The following is a 14,752-nucleotide window of genomic DNA, read 5'->3' on the forward strand; positions in this document are numbered from 1 at the left end:
AGATAATGACTTTTTGTGTAGAGTAGTTCGATAGGCTCTTGGACGAGTTAGTTGTGATAGCATGAAGGAAATCTGCCTGAAACACCTCCCATTAAAATATTTTTTCAATCAGTTAATCCAATCAGTAATCCAATAATTTTTCTGAAGAAAGGTTGGTTGGGTGACAGGATCGTTTTTTTTTCAACAATTGTGTTCTTAGCGACGTTTCGAATTTTATTGATATCTTCTTCAGGGCTCTATATCAATGAATTTGCGTGAACATACTTCCCACAAAACTTATACGATTATTACCGAAAAGTAGTTTCTTCGTGTCAATTACATAACTATTTTGAAAACCATTAGACATATTAGATACATAATAAAGAATAAAAAACTTTGCAACAACCAAATTTTCGAGACAACACCAACACGAAACGACATGAAACAAACGAATGGCTTTGTCTGTGATTCTGATAAGGTGGTGTCTGTTTTTTATCAATGACAGGTAGAAAAAGAATGAAAAAAGAAGAAATTATACAGGTATTCTACTTATCAAATTGAAATATGCAGTATCAAGGCCATCAACATCCCTTCTAGTGTTAACACTACCGCAGTTGAGGATATGTGTCATTTCGCCCAAAAAATCTTTTGGATAAATATGGTAGAACATCTAGAATAAATGAATGATCAAAATCACCCATTTGTGCAGACTTGGTCATAACATATCTTCAAAATATATGCACTGGAAAGCTTTCATTTTCATTACCTTTTTCCATAAGATATGTTGATGATATTATTACTTCCATTCCAAAAAATAAACAATCTGAAATTAACTTTCGAAATGGAAAAAAACAATTTGTTAGCATTTCCAAATACTAAAGTAATTAAAAATTAAACGAATTTCGAAGGGAGGCTGGTATCATATACCAACTTTTTCTGTGAGATTTTTAAACATTTTAACTTTGGATAGCCTCTTTTTATATGAAATATGTATTTACATTTTGAAGAATAAGGAGGATTTCATAAGTACTAGTGAGGTACATAAAATCAAGACAAAATAGTTTTTTCCATAGCCGGATGCAAAGTCAGTGCCAACTCACCTGATATTTTAGGACTGAAAATTTATAATTGTTTACCTGTGCATGTTGGAGAAAACAATATATTGAATTTTAAGAGACAACTCCGATAGTTATTCTGTGAAATAATTTCTACACTAACAGTGAATTGATTTTAACTGAAAACTATTATCATGCTAATAGATATTTGTGTATTCACAGTCATTTCGTATTTGTATTTATTGACGTGTCCTAAATAATTTGTATTTATCCTGAGGAAATAAACAATGATAATTATTATCATTATTATTTCCTCATATGAAGTAAAACCGTTTTCCAGTTTACTGTATCAGTTCAACAACTGAATTTCATGAACGGGAGAATTGACTTATTTCATTCAGAAGGGATAGGATCACATTTTTGAAATTCCATATTTCTATTTTAGATATATGCCTGAGTATGTTTTCGTTTCCTCAGTTTGGTAGAAAAACAAAATCTATCGTTCTCCAGTCTTACATTTTTTGAATACTTATACCTTTCTATTTCCTTTCCATTTGACGTACTTCTTAGTCGGAATTGCATTTCTGAAGAAGAACCCTCTTAACCAAAATTACTTACTTTTCCGAAAAACTATTCGGTTACTTTCGTATATCTCTATATATCAACATGGAACTCTCCTTATATTTAGCATGAGTAAAATGTAATTTCGTAAACGTTTCTATGAAACTATCAAAACAGCATAGATATGTACAATAACCTAATCACTTGCTTTGCGTCATCATAACGAGCCCTCTTGACACTGAAAATAAATTAAATCAAGGTGTTATACCTTTTCGTGGAAGTTTTACTAACAGTTTGAACTTTACTGGTTTGATGTGATGGACATTTATCAATAGCACGTTCTGAAAACTCCTGCCTTTGTTAAAATTAATTTGTTCCGAAACAGGTAGAGTATAACATACAAAACGATTATTTTTGCATTAATAATGGTTGACTTCCTCTGTTACGTTACATCACACAAACAGGCAGGTGTTGTGCTTTTATTACATACGGGCTAATTTGATGGGGGATGTTGGTGTTGAACTATATCACGAAATTGCGGGGAACATACTCAATGCACAGAATTTGTGGATTATGAAATCAAATGGTCGTTCCTCTGTTTCATTCGGTCTTTGCATACAGATGTGCTTCAATAATGAAACTAGTCGCTAAGAATCTTTTTTTAGTTTTTTTTGTCATTATGTTAATGAAACAGTTGTTATGCCACATTTTGAAAGTTGTCTATTTAATATTGACGAAGAACTCAAGAATACAATCCACTATAGAATTTAACACGACTAAAAGAAAATTCACGAACAATGTCTTCCTTCAAAAATAATATTCAAAATAAGGAGATTCAACGACGACTTCATTTTTTTCTGATATATTTCTGTCTAGATGAAAAAGAAGTTGATTTTCATATATCCAGAAAAGAAACTTTTAGCAGAGATACATTAATAACATTTTTGACTTACCAGTTTACTGATGCTCCCCCACTAATTTTAAGATTTCAAGCGAAGATTAAACATAAATTTATTCATAATAATACATCAAACGACAGAAGAATTCCGTTGTTTTTTAAAGATTACGTAAAAATGCATGGCACATTTCTAAAACCTATAATAATTTTCATTACCTCAAAATATTGGATATTTGTCGTGTCCCCAACAATTCAGTTCTTTTTCAATGTGTTCCTGATGAATTCATCTATTTTCAATAGTTGCTGAAAATGTTTATATGAATATTGGATAAAACTTGCTGATACTTGATGAAAATCCATATTAATGTATTGCAAAATAACTAATACAAAATCGCGACACGTATTTAGCAATACAATAGCAACCTCAAGCAGACATGATGCTGCTTGATGAAGGTATTATAAACATGTGTTCCGGTCTCGGTAAAAACCGTCACAATTTCATGTATACCTATGTATGTGTCTATACATGATTTATTTCGTACTGTGATAGCTTTCACTTTGAAACCATACTAATTTTCATCAATGTAGAATAAATAATACTATTGAATTATCAAGAGCTCAGTGTTCGATGATACTTTTCCAAACAGAAGAGTTATAATTCGCTATGACACACCAACACATCCAGTAGAAAAAAGTTACTCTTTCTCTGACATGAGTCAACCATACGTCTATGACACATTCAGTTCCATGATACATTTATCCTCAGAACCAATTTAAATACCACCGAGTAATTCAAGAGGACAAATAGACAGAGAAACAGCTTCTGCGAGTAGACATAGCGAAAATTCATGATTTCGACCGTAACAAGCACTCTGAATTTACCGTCTTCTTCGAACAAAGTCTAAGGAATTGGTGTTTCATCTTAGTTGCTAAGGTTGCTAGTATGTAGCTCGATCTCTTCTGATTCACAGAATGAAATGAGTGATAGTTATGATGAAAATTCAGCCTATGGTCACCGATGAAGGTGGTTTGAACGCAATATCACTATATTTTTCCTCCCGTTATTTCATTTCGTGACTATTGAGAACGGTATGAAGAAGAATATAGATACTTGTTTATAGGTAATTATTGAGCCATGCATGAATTTTTCATGCGAGTTATAATCATTATCGGTAAGTTATTCTCATTTCCTTTACTTTTATCAAAATTGGAGAATCATTAAAAGTCAAATCAAAAACTTTTTAATTGATTACTATTTTGTTATTGAGGTCAGTGAGACAGGATATGACGGAAATGGATTCTATTATCATAATGGGGATTATGAAACTACATTTCAATTCGAGAAGTTTATCAGTACTCTTCTTTGAATTGAAAAGAAATGGATATATTCATATACATATTTGATGGATCTCTAAGAATTCTGTAAAAATACTCAATGAGCAGTGATATGGGATTTTGAAAAATTATGAGGTTGGGAATATCTAGAATATTATTCTCATCTATAAAATAATTTCTACTAGAAAGACACCAAAAAACTAGTAACGTTGAAAGAATATTAATTTCAGCAGTACATCAAAGCTGTGCGGTTTAGTTCATCAACTTGAACGAGTACAATTCTTTTTTTCTCTGATCCTTTTTATAAAACTCTGCTACCATACCTGTGTGTTGAATCTTTTCAATTCAAAGGTGAATTTCATGAGTACGACAAGTTACTAACAAATTGGACTCTTCAGTGGTTTATATTTCGACTTAACTGTTCGGGATGAACTTAGTTTGCCTTTTATAACATTTCAGCAGATTTTCTATTGACTCAGCTCTGTTTATATACCCAGAAAACAATATATTTTTATGATCTTGACTAAGATCATCATACTGTGAGTAAGTTTATAAATGCAGCTTAGGTAGTTTTCATAGAGTTTTACAACGATTGAATGCACTATACTTGTTCAACCGATTGAAACGAACATATATCCTAAAATTTGACTTCTGAAAATAAAATTTTTGAGTTTGAATAAATAAGTGTTCTGTTTTTCTAGAAATAGTCTAAACATATATCAAAGTGATCAAAATGCTTGCAATCCCATGCACGCATTTCCTGATCCTGTGATCTCGGTAGTTTATCTCACACACACTCTTGAGTAATTTGCTCAGTGAAATAATTGATTTGCACACATTTTAACCGAATAAACTTTGTGTCCTCGGAATTTTCTAACTTCATATGTGCAATTGAGCTTTACCCTCGACGTACGATACTCGACATGACGGCGCCGCGTGTATATCGATCGGTAGGTGTATGCCACCTGAACAGGTGTGCTCTTCCAAGGTGTTTATATGAAATGTTTTGCTTGCATTCGTCGAGTTGTTATTGTGATCACGTCCAGTAGACTGTTGCCGACGAATTAATCGTGGAGATAATTCCCTCCATCGTCATTTGAATTCCTTTTCTATAGACCACCTGTTCATGACACCACTTTGACTTATGTAGACTTGTTAAACGATAGAGGGCCGATAAACGGGGTATTATAGTTATTTATGTATCAAGGGAATTAGGAGGGCCTTAATTACCGATGGCAAAGTTTGCGTCCCGAGGGCCACTGGCCCGAGGGACAGCAATTGCCTGAGGTTATTAAGGCTCATTAATTCCCGTGGTACATAGATAATTTTATTTCTGACCGATTTCAATAAAATTTTGTTCATTTTTGAAACGGAAAAATGTACCAATACATTACCTTCCCGGTGTATTTGAATCAGGTACCGTTGATTATAGTAGAGTTTTCTTGTTGCTAGGTTGTTGCTATGTTACTTGTTTATAAACAGAACTTTGTTATCAAGCTGTGTTTGCGGTGAAAACGTATTTTCTACCCCAAATATAATGGAGGATATTTTGAAAAAAGCTGAACAAGCAAGAGAATCATTAATTCCATCGAAAAGTGAAGCCGTATACCAAAAAGAATACAAGATATATCTGGACTGGCTGACACGGAAAAATGTTATGCCAAAAGATGTCACTGAAACTGTATTTCTGGCATATTTTCAAGAACTGGTAAGGAATTTTCTATGTTTTTCGGTAGATTTGGTAGTAATTGTGTTTATTCGTTTCAGTCAGAAACGTATAGTCCGAATTCTTTATGGACTAAATGGTCAATGCTAAAATCGATGGTGACTATACATGAGAAACGAGATATCACCAAGTTCAATGAACTACAGGCTTTTTTGAAACGGAAGAGTAAGAGTTATAAGCCGAAAAAGTCTGCTGTTTTATCTCCTAAAGATGTTATCAGATTCCTAAAGGACGCTCCTAATGATATTCATTTATTGCATAAGGTAATTTTTTTCTTATTTTCCTTTTTGTGTGTATTTATTTCCTTTTTGTTGTTATAGGTTGTTTTGATTATGGGTTATTTTGGAGGATAGCATCGAATTGAGAAATAAAACGGCGCGTATGTTGTCTACTTTGTCATCAGAAGAGGCAGGTACCTCGACTGTAGTGAACAGAAGCTCCAGCCATACAAAAGAAGAAATTGTTTCCAGTGGCGGAAGTAATTTTCAGGGAACATTTCAAAATTGTACATTTATTATTTGTAATGACGTGAATAAATAAAATATGGTTCAGTTTTCATTTCTATTTATTTTTACTTGTGAAAGGTAGAGGGAATTATAAAATCTATAATGTCCCAAGGGAGTTATGACCCTCTTTATTGATAGCGTAACTATGACGATATAAGCTTATAATATCCCGGTCAGAAATAAAATGCTTAATGCTCCCATTTATATGGTTTTCTTTGTCATTGATTCTCAATTCAAATACTATATAGCTTATAATTCTTGTTTTAAAAAGTATAGTTCTTTTGGATTCGGAAAGAAAAAACGAGTGCATCCCTCTTGAAATTAGTGATGTGGTTAAAATTACGACTGCAGGCCTGTTACGAAATGAATAAAAAAAAATATGAATTTTCATTGATTGACGAAAGAACAAGAATAGGGATTCGTTTTCGAAAAACGTATTTCTAGCATATTTTCCCGAATTACCTGAAAAAAAGTAATCATCCCCGCCTTGGACACGTTATTCAATGTTGAGAAGTACAATTCTCATCAAAACTCATTGATACAGTATATTGTATGATTTTCACTATAAAAGGTTTTAGAGCAACTGCTACACGTGTTTCGCTATACAATAGCTTTCTGAAGCTATAATAATAAGTTACTTCTAAATTACTCTATTTTATACTCTAACATATCACCTACTTGTTCGCATACTTTCTAATGAATGAATCTACCTGCAAAGGTCGGGTATCAATTCATAAAATAAATGAATACCTTAAATTTCCGAGAATACTGTAATTGTACTTCACTTTTCTTACCAGGATATAAAGACATTTAATAATGGCGAATCATTCAGTCCAGCTTAATCGTATTCAAACGTATTTAAAGACTGCCAATATCTAATGAAAGATCAAATTGAACTGAATAAGTCACCATTATTAAATCTGTTTATTTCCAGGCGAGAAAAGTTAAGTACAATTACTGTATTTTTGTAAATTTAATTCATTCATTCAGTTAATGAATTTATATCTGACCTTTTCAGATAGATTCATTCATTAGAAAGTAGGCAAATAAGTAGTTGGTATGTGTATAAAATAGTGTAATTCAAAAATAACTTATTATTAACGCTTGAGAAAGCTATTGTATAGCAAACAATGTGCCGCGGAATTTTGTAAAACCGTTTATAGTATTAATGAGTTTTTAATATGGATTTTCATCAAGTATCGGCCAGTTCTATTCGACAATTCTCATCAACCAGGTCATTTATATAGAACGTTACTCAAAATTACCTACGTTTCCGAAACTCATATCCGGTGGTTATATACCGAAAGAGGCCTAAACTCTCCCTCAAGATGAAATTAACAAAACACTTGACGAAATCTATCTTGCAACAGAGGTGAGAAATTGATATTTTCCAAAAGTTCATCACTAGATAATGAAATAAGGATGTGGAAGCTTGTCGTCAACGGCACTCAATGAAAATAGCAGGGGACTTGAAAGGTATTCGATCAGCAAAAATAATTGGGAAGTTTACCGAAACAAGCATTTTTATTATATGTGAATTGAATGTATTAAACTGCGACCTTGTAATGTATTGAAAGATTCATTTTTTATGAATTTATCAGAAAGGTATATTCGCCAATGAAATAATTGAAAACAATAAATTCGAAACTAAGGCTCAACAGATCGCAACATCTTTGAAACTTTCAAATCCAGAACGGGCAAACGTTTCGAAGATCCTCTGCCACCCTGAGAGTGGATGTGGAGACATCACTGCTTTAAAGAGGCATGGGGAATGGAAGTCAACATCTGTGGCGAAATGATATGGAGATGATTCGATGAAAAATAAAAATGTTACTGCAGAAAAAATTTAAATTCGAAGAAACAACCGTAATGGAAATACGAATGTGAATGTAGAATCTTTGATACCATCTGTTATGATGTGCAACTGTTCACCATCAATTTTAATAACAAAAAGTATTTCCTTCATGAGAATTGTTCGAAATATGATTATAGATATATTCCAATCGATGAAAGCTTTTTGTTATGAAATTTAATAATGTTAGTATCACTTGCTTGCAATCGCATGCTAAAAGACAAGACCTCTTTGATCCTCAGCTGGCATAATTCTCGACTTCTGAGAGGGCACAGCTGGTTGTCGAAAAACACATTTTGAACAAACTCTCGTTCAGAATATCCTTCAAAACTAAATTTATTTTTCAAAATATTTATGTTAAAAGTCAAAGAAAAGGTACTGTTTCGTTTTTCACCGTGGGTTAACCAATAATTGACTATACTGTAATATGACTATACTGTAATAATGAAACTTAACTTTATTTCACTTCAAATACAACAAACACTTCAAATAAAACTCAAACTATTATTTGAATGTCTATCGCCTCACTAGATCACTCAGCGTACCGCACTGTAGCTTCCACTTGACTGTGTCGATATCCTCGTGGGTAGCCTTCCAATATCGTAATCAAATGTTGTTGAAATTTCGCCAAAGTTCCGCCGAAGTCGGCAGCATTATTCTCGCTGCTTCTAGGGTGGCGGGGAATCATCGTACATTCTCGCGCTGTTAACCACGTCCGCCTGGTTTATGGCTACAGTGGCGGCCGGCGTTATTTTCTTTCGGACATGATTTACAACAGTATAGTATTATTGTTCAGTTTCAATGTCCACCTCATTTTAGGTGATTCAACATTTTCTTTGGAGGTGGTTTTGTTTGAAGGTGAACTAATTATAATATAATTTCATTTTTATTGAGGACTTCACACTAGAGTAACAGATTTTTGAATATATAATAATAGATTATTATAAATACATTATTCGACTTCTTTCTCGATATATAATATACATTTATACCCAGAAGGTAAATTCTTGAACATGAGTACCGAAACAATGCAATCTGTAGATATGTTTCAAAGATAAATAAATCAGAATACAATCAACTTTGTGACTGCATCCCATCATGACATTCAATGATTTGTAGAGTAAAACATGTGTTGCGGTTTTGTAAACTGTCCAGTGTACAAACTGTTCAATGATATTACTATTATTCATAATATCATCCACAAAGTAATCTTGTTTAAAATATTGATGACATAAGTCATAGAAAAATCACACTATTCAACTGACGAGCAATGGTTGGTATTCGCTAGAAAGAGTAATAAACGACAAACTTCATTTTTACGAATAATGGCCATATTTCTTGCTCATTGAATAATATACTAATTTGACCCGTTTATATGATATATGTTTAAAGAAACAATGCAATTTCCTACAGATATATCTCAAAATATATATTAATAAGAACACAATTTAAAAAACAAATGAGACCTCGTTAATCCCCAGCTCGTACAAATTTCGATCTCTGAAGGTTGTCGTTCGTGGAAGGGGACGATAGCTAGTTGATGGAAAAACAACAGAAATAAACGTAAAATAATAATCTACTATCCAACGAGCGATAAATGTGGTATTTACTCATTAGAATGAAGTAACTCAACATGAGTCGAATGCAAATCATACGAGGGAGTAATGAGTCTTTTCCGCGAGCAGAATACTTACAGAATACTTTATGCAATATGATATAATTTGATTTGAAATTTTTAATATCAAGCAAAACAACTGAAATTACAGTGAAATAAAATACAAGCAACAACCAAAAAGTAAAAAATGTGAAATATTAACACGAGATGAAAGTTAAAAAAATTATTAACTTGGCTAAATGCATTGTTGGACAACATATATGCGGCTTCTTTGAATTTTCTTCTAAACCAGTGTTCCTCCTTGTGGATGATTTCAGCTTGAGACCACTTGATGTTATGTTGATGAGTCTAAACATGCTCTGCTATTCCTGATTTGCTGGTTTCTCCTCGCTGTGTGTGTTTCTTGTACTCGGCAATGCGAATTTTCAATGGCCTATTAGACAATGGAAGTCTGAACTAATAAAATGTACCACGAAACATTGTCAACCACCTCCAAACAAACTTCACTTTCCCTATGACAAGCAGGAATATTTCAACATTGAATTCATTTGCGAAGGATATGTCGAATAAAAGTAGCAACATTGAGTTTCATAACACGAATCAGCTGAAAAATCATTTATCAAATATTATTCAATTTCATATAATTTGGAAATTGGGTTTCAAGAAAAAAATTAGTAACTACCGTTCCTTAGTGGAAATTGAATCCAGAACTCTGATTTGCAAGTCCCATGTTGTACAAAAGATGCATACGAATTAGTTTGGCATGAAATATAATTGATGAACTTTCGAAAAATATCACTTTTTGCCACCTTTCAAATTTCTGGTGGAAACACTCATTTTCACTTCCCAAGTTCATGTTTTATTCTTGTTTCGTTCGTTTTTTGCTAAAAATTATAAAACTGTCAATTCAGTGATAACGTTCCACATTTGAGAACATATTTTGAAGCAGGTAACTTCTCAAGGCTCACATGCAATTGAAAATAATTGAAACAATGCAGAATTCTGAATTTATTTATATATGATTGGCTCGAAGAGAGTATTGCCTACTAGCTTAAAAAATTGTCATATAACAGATCCTTTTTCCAAACTAACTGACTGTTATAAGGAAACAAGTATATCTGAGGTTCGAAATAGATGAACATTTCAATCTAGCAGACCACTATTATAATATTCATGCAGTCATTGTTCACTGTGGTTCTGGCGTTGAATTTGGTCATTATTACGCCTTGGTCAAAGACGAAACGGACTGGTTTAAGTTTGACGACAGTCGTGTCACGAAGAGTTCTGGCGATGCGTTGAATCTATTGGTGCCTCTTGACACACCCTACATTTTCTTTTATTAGAGAGAGGACATTGGTAGATCAAGATCTTCAGATGATGTGGTGCCGGGTTTTCCTGCAGCTGAAAAAGCAAATGCGCCACTGGATCAATGAAGTCGCTCCGGAGCGCCAATTAATTTATTTTTATTGTTGTTTTTATTTTTATCGTTGTTGTATAATAATCCAAAATATATCCTTCTTCCAATAGTCAAAGATTTTTTTAAATTGATTCCCAAAGACTTAGTTTTGATTGAAATTTTTTTGGAATCTCCATTCAAAAAATAAGATGAATTCTCATTTTTCCAAAAAATATTTATCTTTCATCAATTTTTATTCTGTCCCCTTCAAAATAGTCGCTCTCAGATATAATACACTTGTGCCAGCATTTTTCCATGCACATCAAGTTTTCTATTTCATCAAACGAAAATATTTTTTATGTCAAAGGAAATTCCTTAATCGTTGAAGTTTCTACGATGTTTCCGCTCAAAACCATCATAACCAAGATACTGACTGTGAAGAGTATATCAATTACCTCATAAAGTTATCATTTTATGGGTTCGTTCATCATTTTTCATTGGGATATAAAAGAGCCAGTATGGTTCAACACAGGAAGTATACTCATCGCTCTCTCTCTCTCTTTGACGACTGCATACTTAATATTCCGGAATGATTTACGGTCCTCGACATAATCTGAGTTTTTATCTAGTTTATCCGTTTCGAGGGCATATGAAAGGATACCAGAAAATATATCGTCCTCTCAACAGCACTCTATATTCATTACAGAATACCAACTTCTTGTACTCGCCTATAGTTTATATTCATTTCGGAATAGAACACAAAAGCCTTTAGGTTTTCTTTGTGATATATTGGCTTCGAGAAGAAAGTTTGGCGGCTTCGGGAAAGTTTGGCTCAGTTTGATCGTGACTATGGGCTGGAAAATGAGTTCTGTTTTGTGAAATTGCGCGAATGTTGAAATAATTACCTGAGCGCTAATTCTAATTATCTTTGTTCACAAATTTCGGGGTTGATTTATTTGTATTCCCCACACTATATTTCAACTTGTAATTTGATCTAATGAGAATAGTCACATATTTAGGTATTTTTTCAACGCAAGTGTCTACAAGTGACCCGGTGACAAATGTTGTTAATATCAAGGTAAAGCACCAGTTTTTTGGTACAATCTTTCATTGTTCATTTCATTGTTCGAAACAATACAAGTAGAAGTCTATTTGATGATCTCATTCAGAACTCTTAGGACCGCATTATGTTAATGGATATAGACTAAGACCGCATTTGGATCTCAAGCACCTCGTGGTGGGTCCTGCACCTTGTGTCAGAAACTTCTAAACCCATCACGCGACTTTGGGAGACTAAGATATTGAAGATATCATCCTGGCAGGCCATCATGAACCGCTCAGTTTCCGACTTCAGTCTACTCGACCTGAGAACAGAAAAGACAGATATGTTGAGGTCTTCAATGTTGTTGATGAAGACCCCATGCATTATCTTATCCTTATGTTGCCGCAGGAGTGAAGTCATCTCTGCGGCTTTCTCATGGGCATTTTGCTGGACGGGTTCCAACTCGGTGACAGAATTGTGATCATCTCGTTCAGTGTGAAAAACTGGAAATCGAAATATTCATCAGCCGCTCGAGCAAGGCGATATTTGTCATGGAGTTTTCAGCTCCCGTCGAGACGAATATCGTCTGAAAAGAGGAGTAAAAACAACAGATAATATATCGAGATTTACTCTTCGAAAAAGTTTCTGATATCAAATGAACCAGATTCTTGTGATGCACTGTTGGGAATATTTGGTGTAGTAGTGAATATAATTGGAGTTTTATCCCTACACGAAACCGTTATTTCAACACATCGACTGCTGATTTTTCTGGTCTTTCGTATTTTAGGTGTCCTAGTGTTCCTTTTATCTCATTTCAATAGATCTTTTAGTCTGTCCATAATATTTTGCATAGCAGTCCTTACTTTTAATTTTGTGAATTCCAGACTTTTTCGAATTCCTTACCATCATATTTTGCAACAAAAGCATTCCATAGGCTTTATTTTACTAAGATTAGTTAGACAAGTTAGCGTGTTGCAAGCAGCTTCATTGGACCAGAACCTGTCATTGGCATCGCTTTGGGCTTTGCCAAACAAACACTTAGCACCTGGATGGCAAGAAGAGTTATGGACTTCTGGCAGAATCTTCCAGCATTGGCTCACTCCAAGGCGTTTATTCACCCTTCGAAGCTTGATTCCAAACTGTTGTTGGACTACAGTAGGGATGAACTACGATGTCTAACAGGCCTTCTTACTGGTCACTGTCATTTGAATCATCAAATGCAGAGACTTGGACTGTCGGAAGACAGTGTGTGTCGCCTCTGTCTGGAAAATGATGAAACTGCAGAGCGTATACTTTGTGCCTGCCCCGCTGGGGACTGAAACAGATTCTGTGAGTTCGGCAGATCCGTACTCTCACCATCTGACCTGAAAGACCACTCATCATACAAACTAATCGGCTTCGTTAAGAAGCTGGGTTTATTTGGCCGAGTGTGAATAGGTGTGAGCCACAATAAACTCTTATGGGTTGCGGTGGAGGGTCGAATAGACCCACTCACTTCAGACCTACCTACCTAGACAAGTTAGCAACAACAGGCATCTAGATGCCTACGAGAGTGTAGAAATAAGTAAACATAATAATATTATGAATAATGATGGTGGACCAATACCTAATAGTATACTGTATAGCTTGTTGTATTTCAATTATCAGATATACCTGACTATTACAAGGCCACATTGTAGAATTAATTTAAGACTAGTAGATAAGACAACATTGCAAAATTGATTTAGGACAATTAAGACGCAGGTACCTAGCAGAGATTTCTATGATATAAACATATAAACATTATATGTATATTTAGTTTAATCTTCATCTTGAAGACGATCAGTTGGTGATCGAAACACGTGTCGAGGTGTTAAAATAACGGTTTGGTGTTGGGTTTAAACTCCGGTTATAGTCAAACCAGATTCTCTATAAAGTCGTTCGGTCGATTAGGTTTTGGCCAAAAATCAGATATTGAATAAAGAATTCCACTAATACTTTTGTGAAATGGGAACATATTTCCCCAATGTTCCCAAGACTTAATTTTTTTTATTGTTAGTAAAAAATAATAGTAATCTGTGTGGATTTATAATTAAAAGCCGAAAATGACTTGTGGATGCTGAGATAATGCCGACAGGAGCTATCATTAATTTAATAATGGAAACATTTCGCAATACACGTTTCTCAAATTTTCATATTTTCGTGGTTATTAAACTTAGTTGAAAAATGTAAACGAGGTTTAAAAAAATAGTGAACATATGGAGTAAAATATAGCGAATAGGATTTTTATTGATTCTCGGATTATATACTAATTTCACGGTGTTCTCATTTGATATTGATGATAATGTCTAGCTATGTTTTCGAAGAAATGGTGTCCTCAAATTTTCAAATGATGTTTATCAAATCAAAGGAAATATGATAAATGAATACGTTTTGAATAAATGAGTGTATCACTGAGTAATAAGTCTTAGCAGTCATGAAAATAGAACATAACCTACTTGTATTTTCATTTAATTGTAAAATTTCTAATAGAGACAATGCCCCCTTGAGTGCAATTTACTTGCTTGTCTACTTTTTCACAATATTTCGGAGTACTTCTCTAGAATGTTGGCAATTTTCATGTATTGTAGCGTTTTGTAGGGCAACTTATATAAATGTACTTTTCCGACATTGTAGGAAAGCATTTGCTGAAAACTGACCGCCGCCTCCATTCGTTACGTCAACACAATGAAACACTTCAGACGATCAAGTGAAAAAAGCTTTCCAACTCTTTTGTTTATTATTTTCTACCTTACGTGTCTTGATTAG

General features: G+C 33.8%; 1 protein-coding gene and 1 long non-coding RNA gene across 2 annotated transcripts in view; both read left to right on the top strand.

Moving 5' to 3' along the window:
- The window catches only part of LOC141479991 (uncharacterized), a 489,980-nt gene that overhangs the window by 420,760 nt on the left and 54,468 nt on the right, over nt 1–14,752 (top strand). The gene's annotated exons all lie outside the window — the stretch shown is intronic.
- Nucleotides 5,108–6,112, top strand: LOC141479989 (uncharacterized). The gene is made up of 3 exons (XM_074169654.1): nt 5,108–5,536; nt 5,596–5,817; nt 5,875–6,112. The coding sequence occupies exons 1-3, from the start codon at nt 5,366–5,368 to the stop codon at nt 5,905–5,907; spliced, it is 426 nt and encodes a 141-aa protein (XP_074025755.1). The 5' UTR covers nt 5,108–5,365; the 3' UTR covers nt 5,908–6,112.

The sequence above is a fragment of the Leptinotarsa decemlineata genome, unplaced genomic scaffold, assembly GCF_025532065.1.
Source record: "Leptinotarsa decemlineata unplaced genomic scaffold, Ldec_3_MD MMD2_P_RNA_scaffold_5, whole genome shotgun sequence".
NCBI lineage: Eukaryota > Metazoa > Arthropoda > Insecta > Coleoptera > Chrysomelidae > Leptinotarsa > Leptinotarsa decemlineata.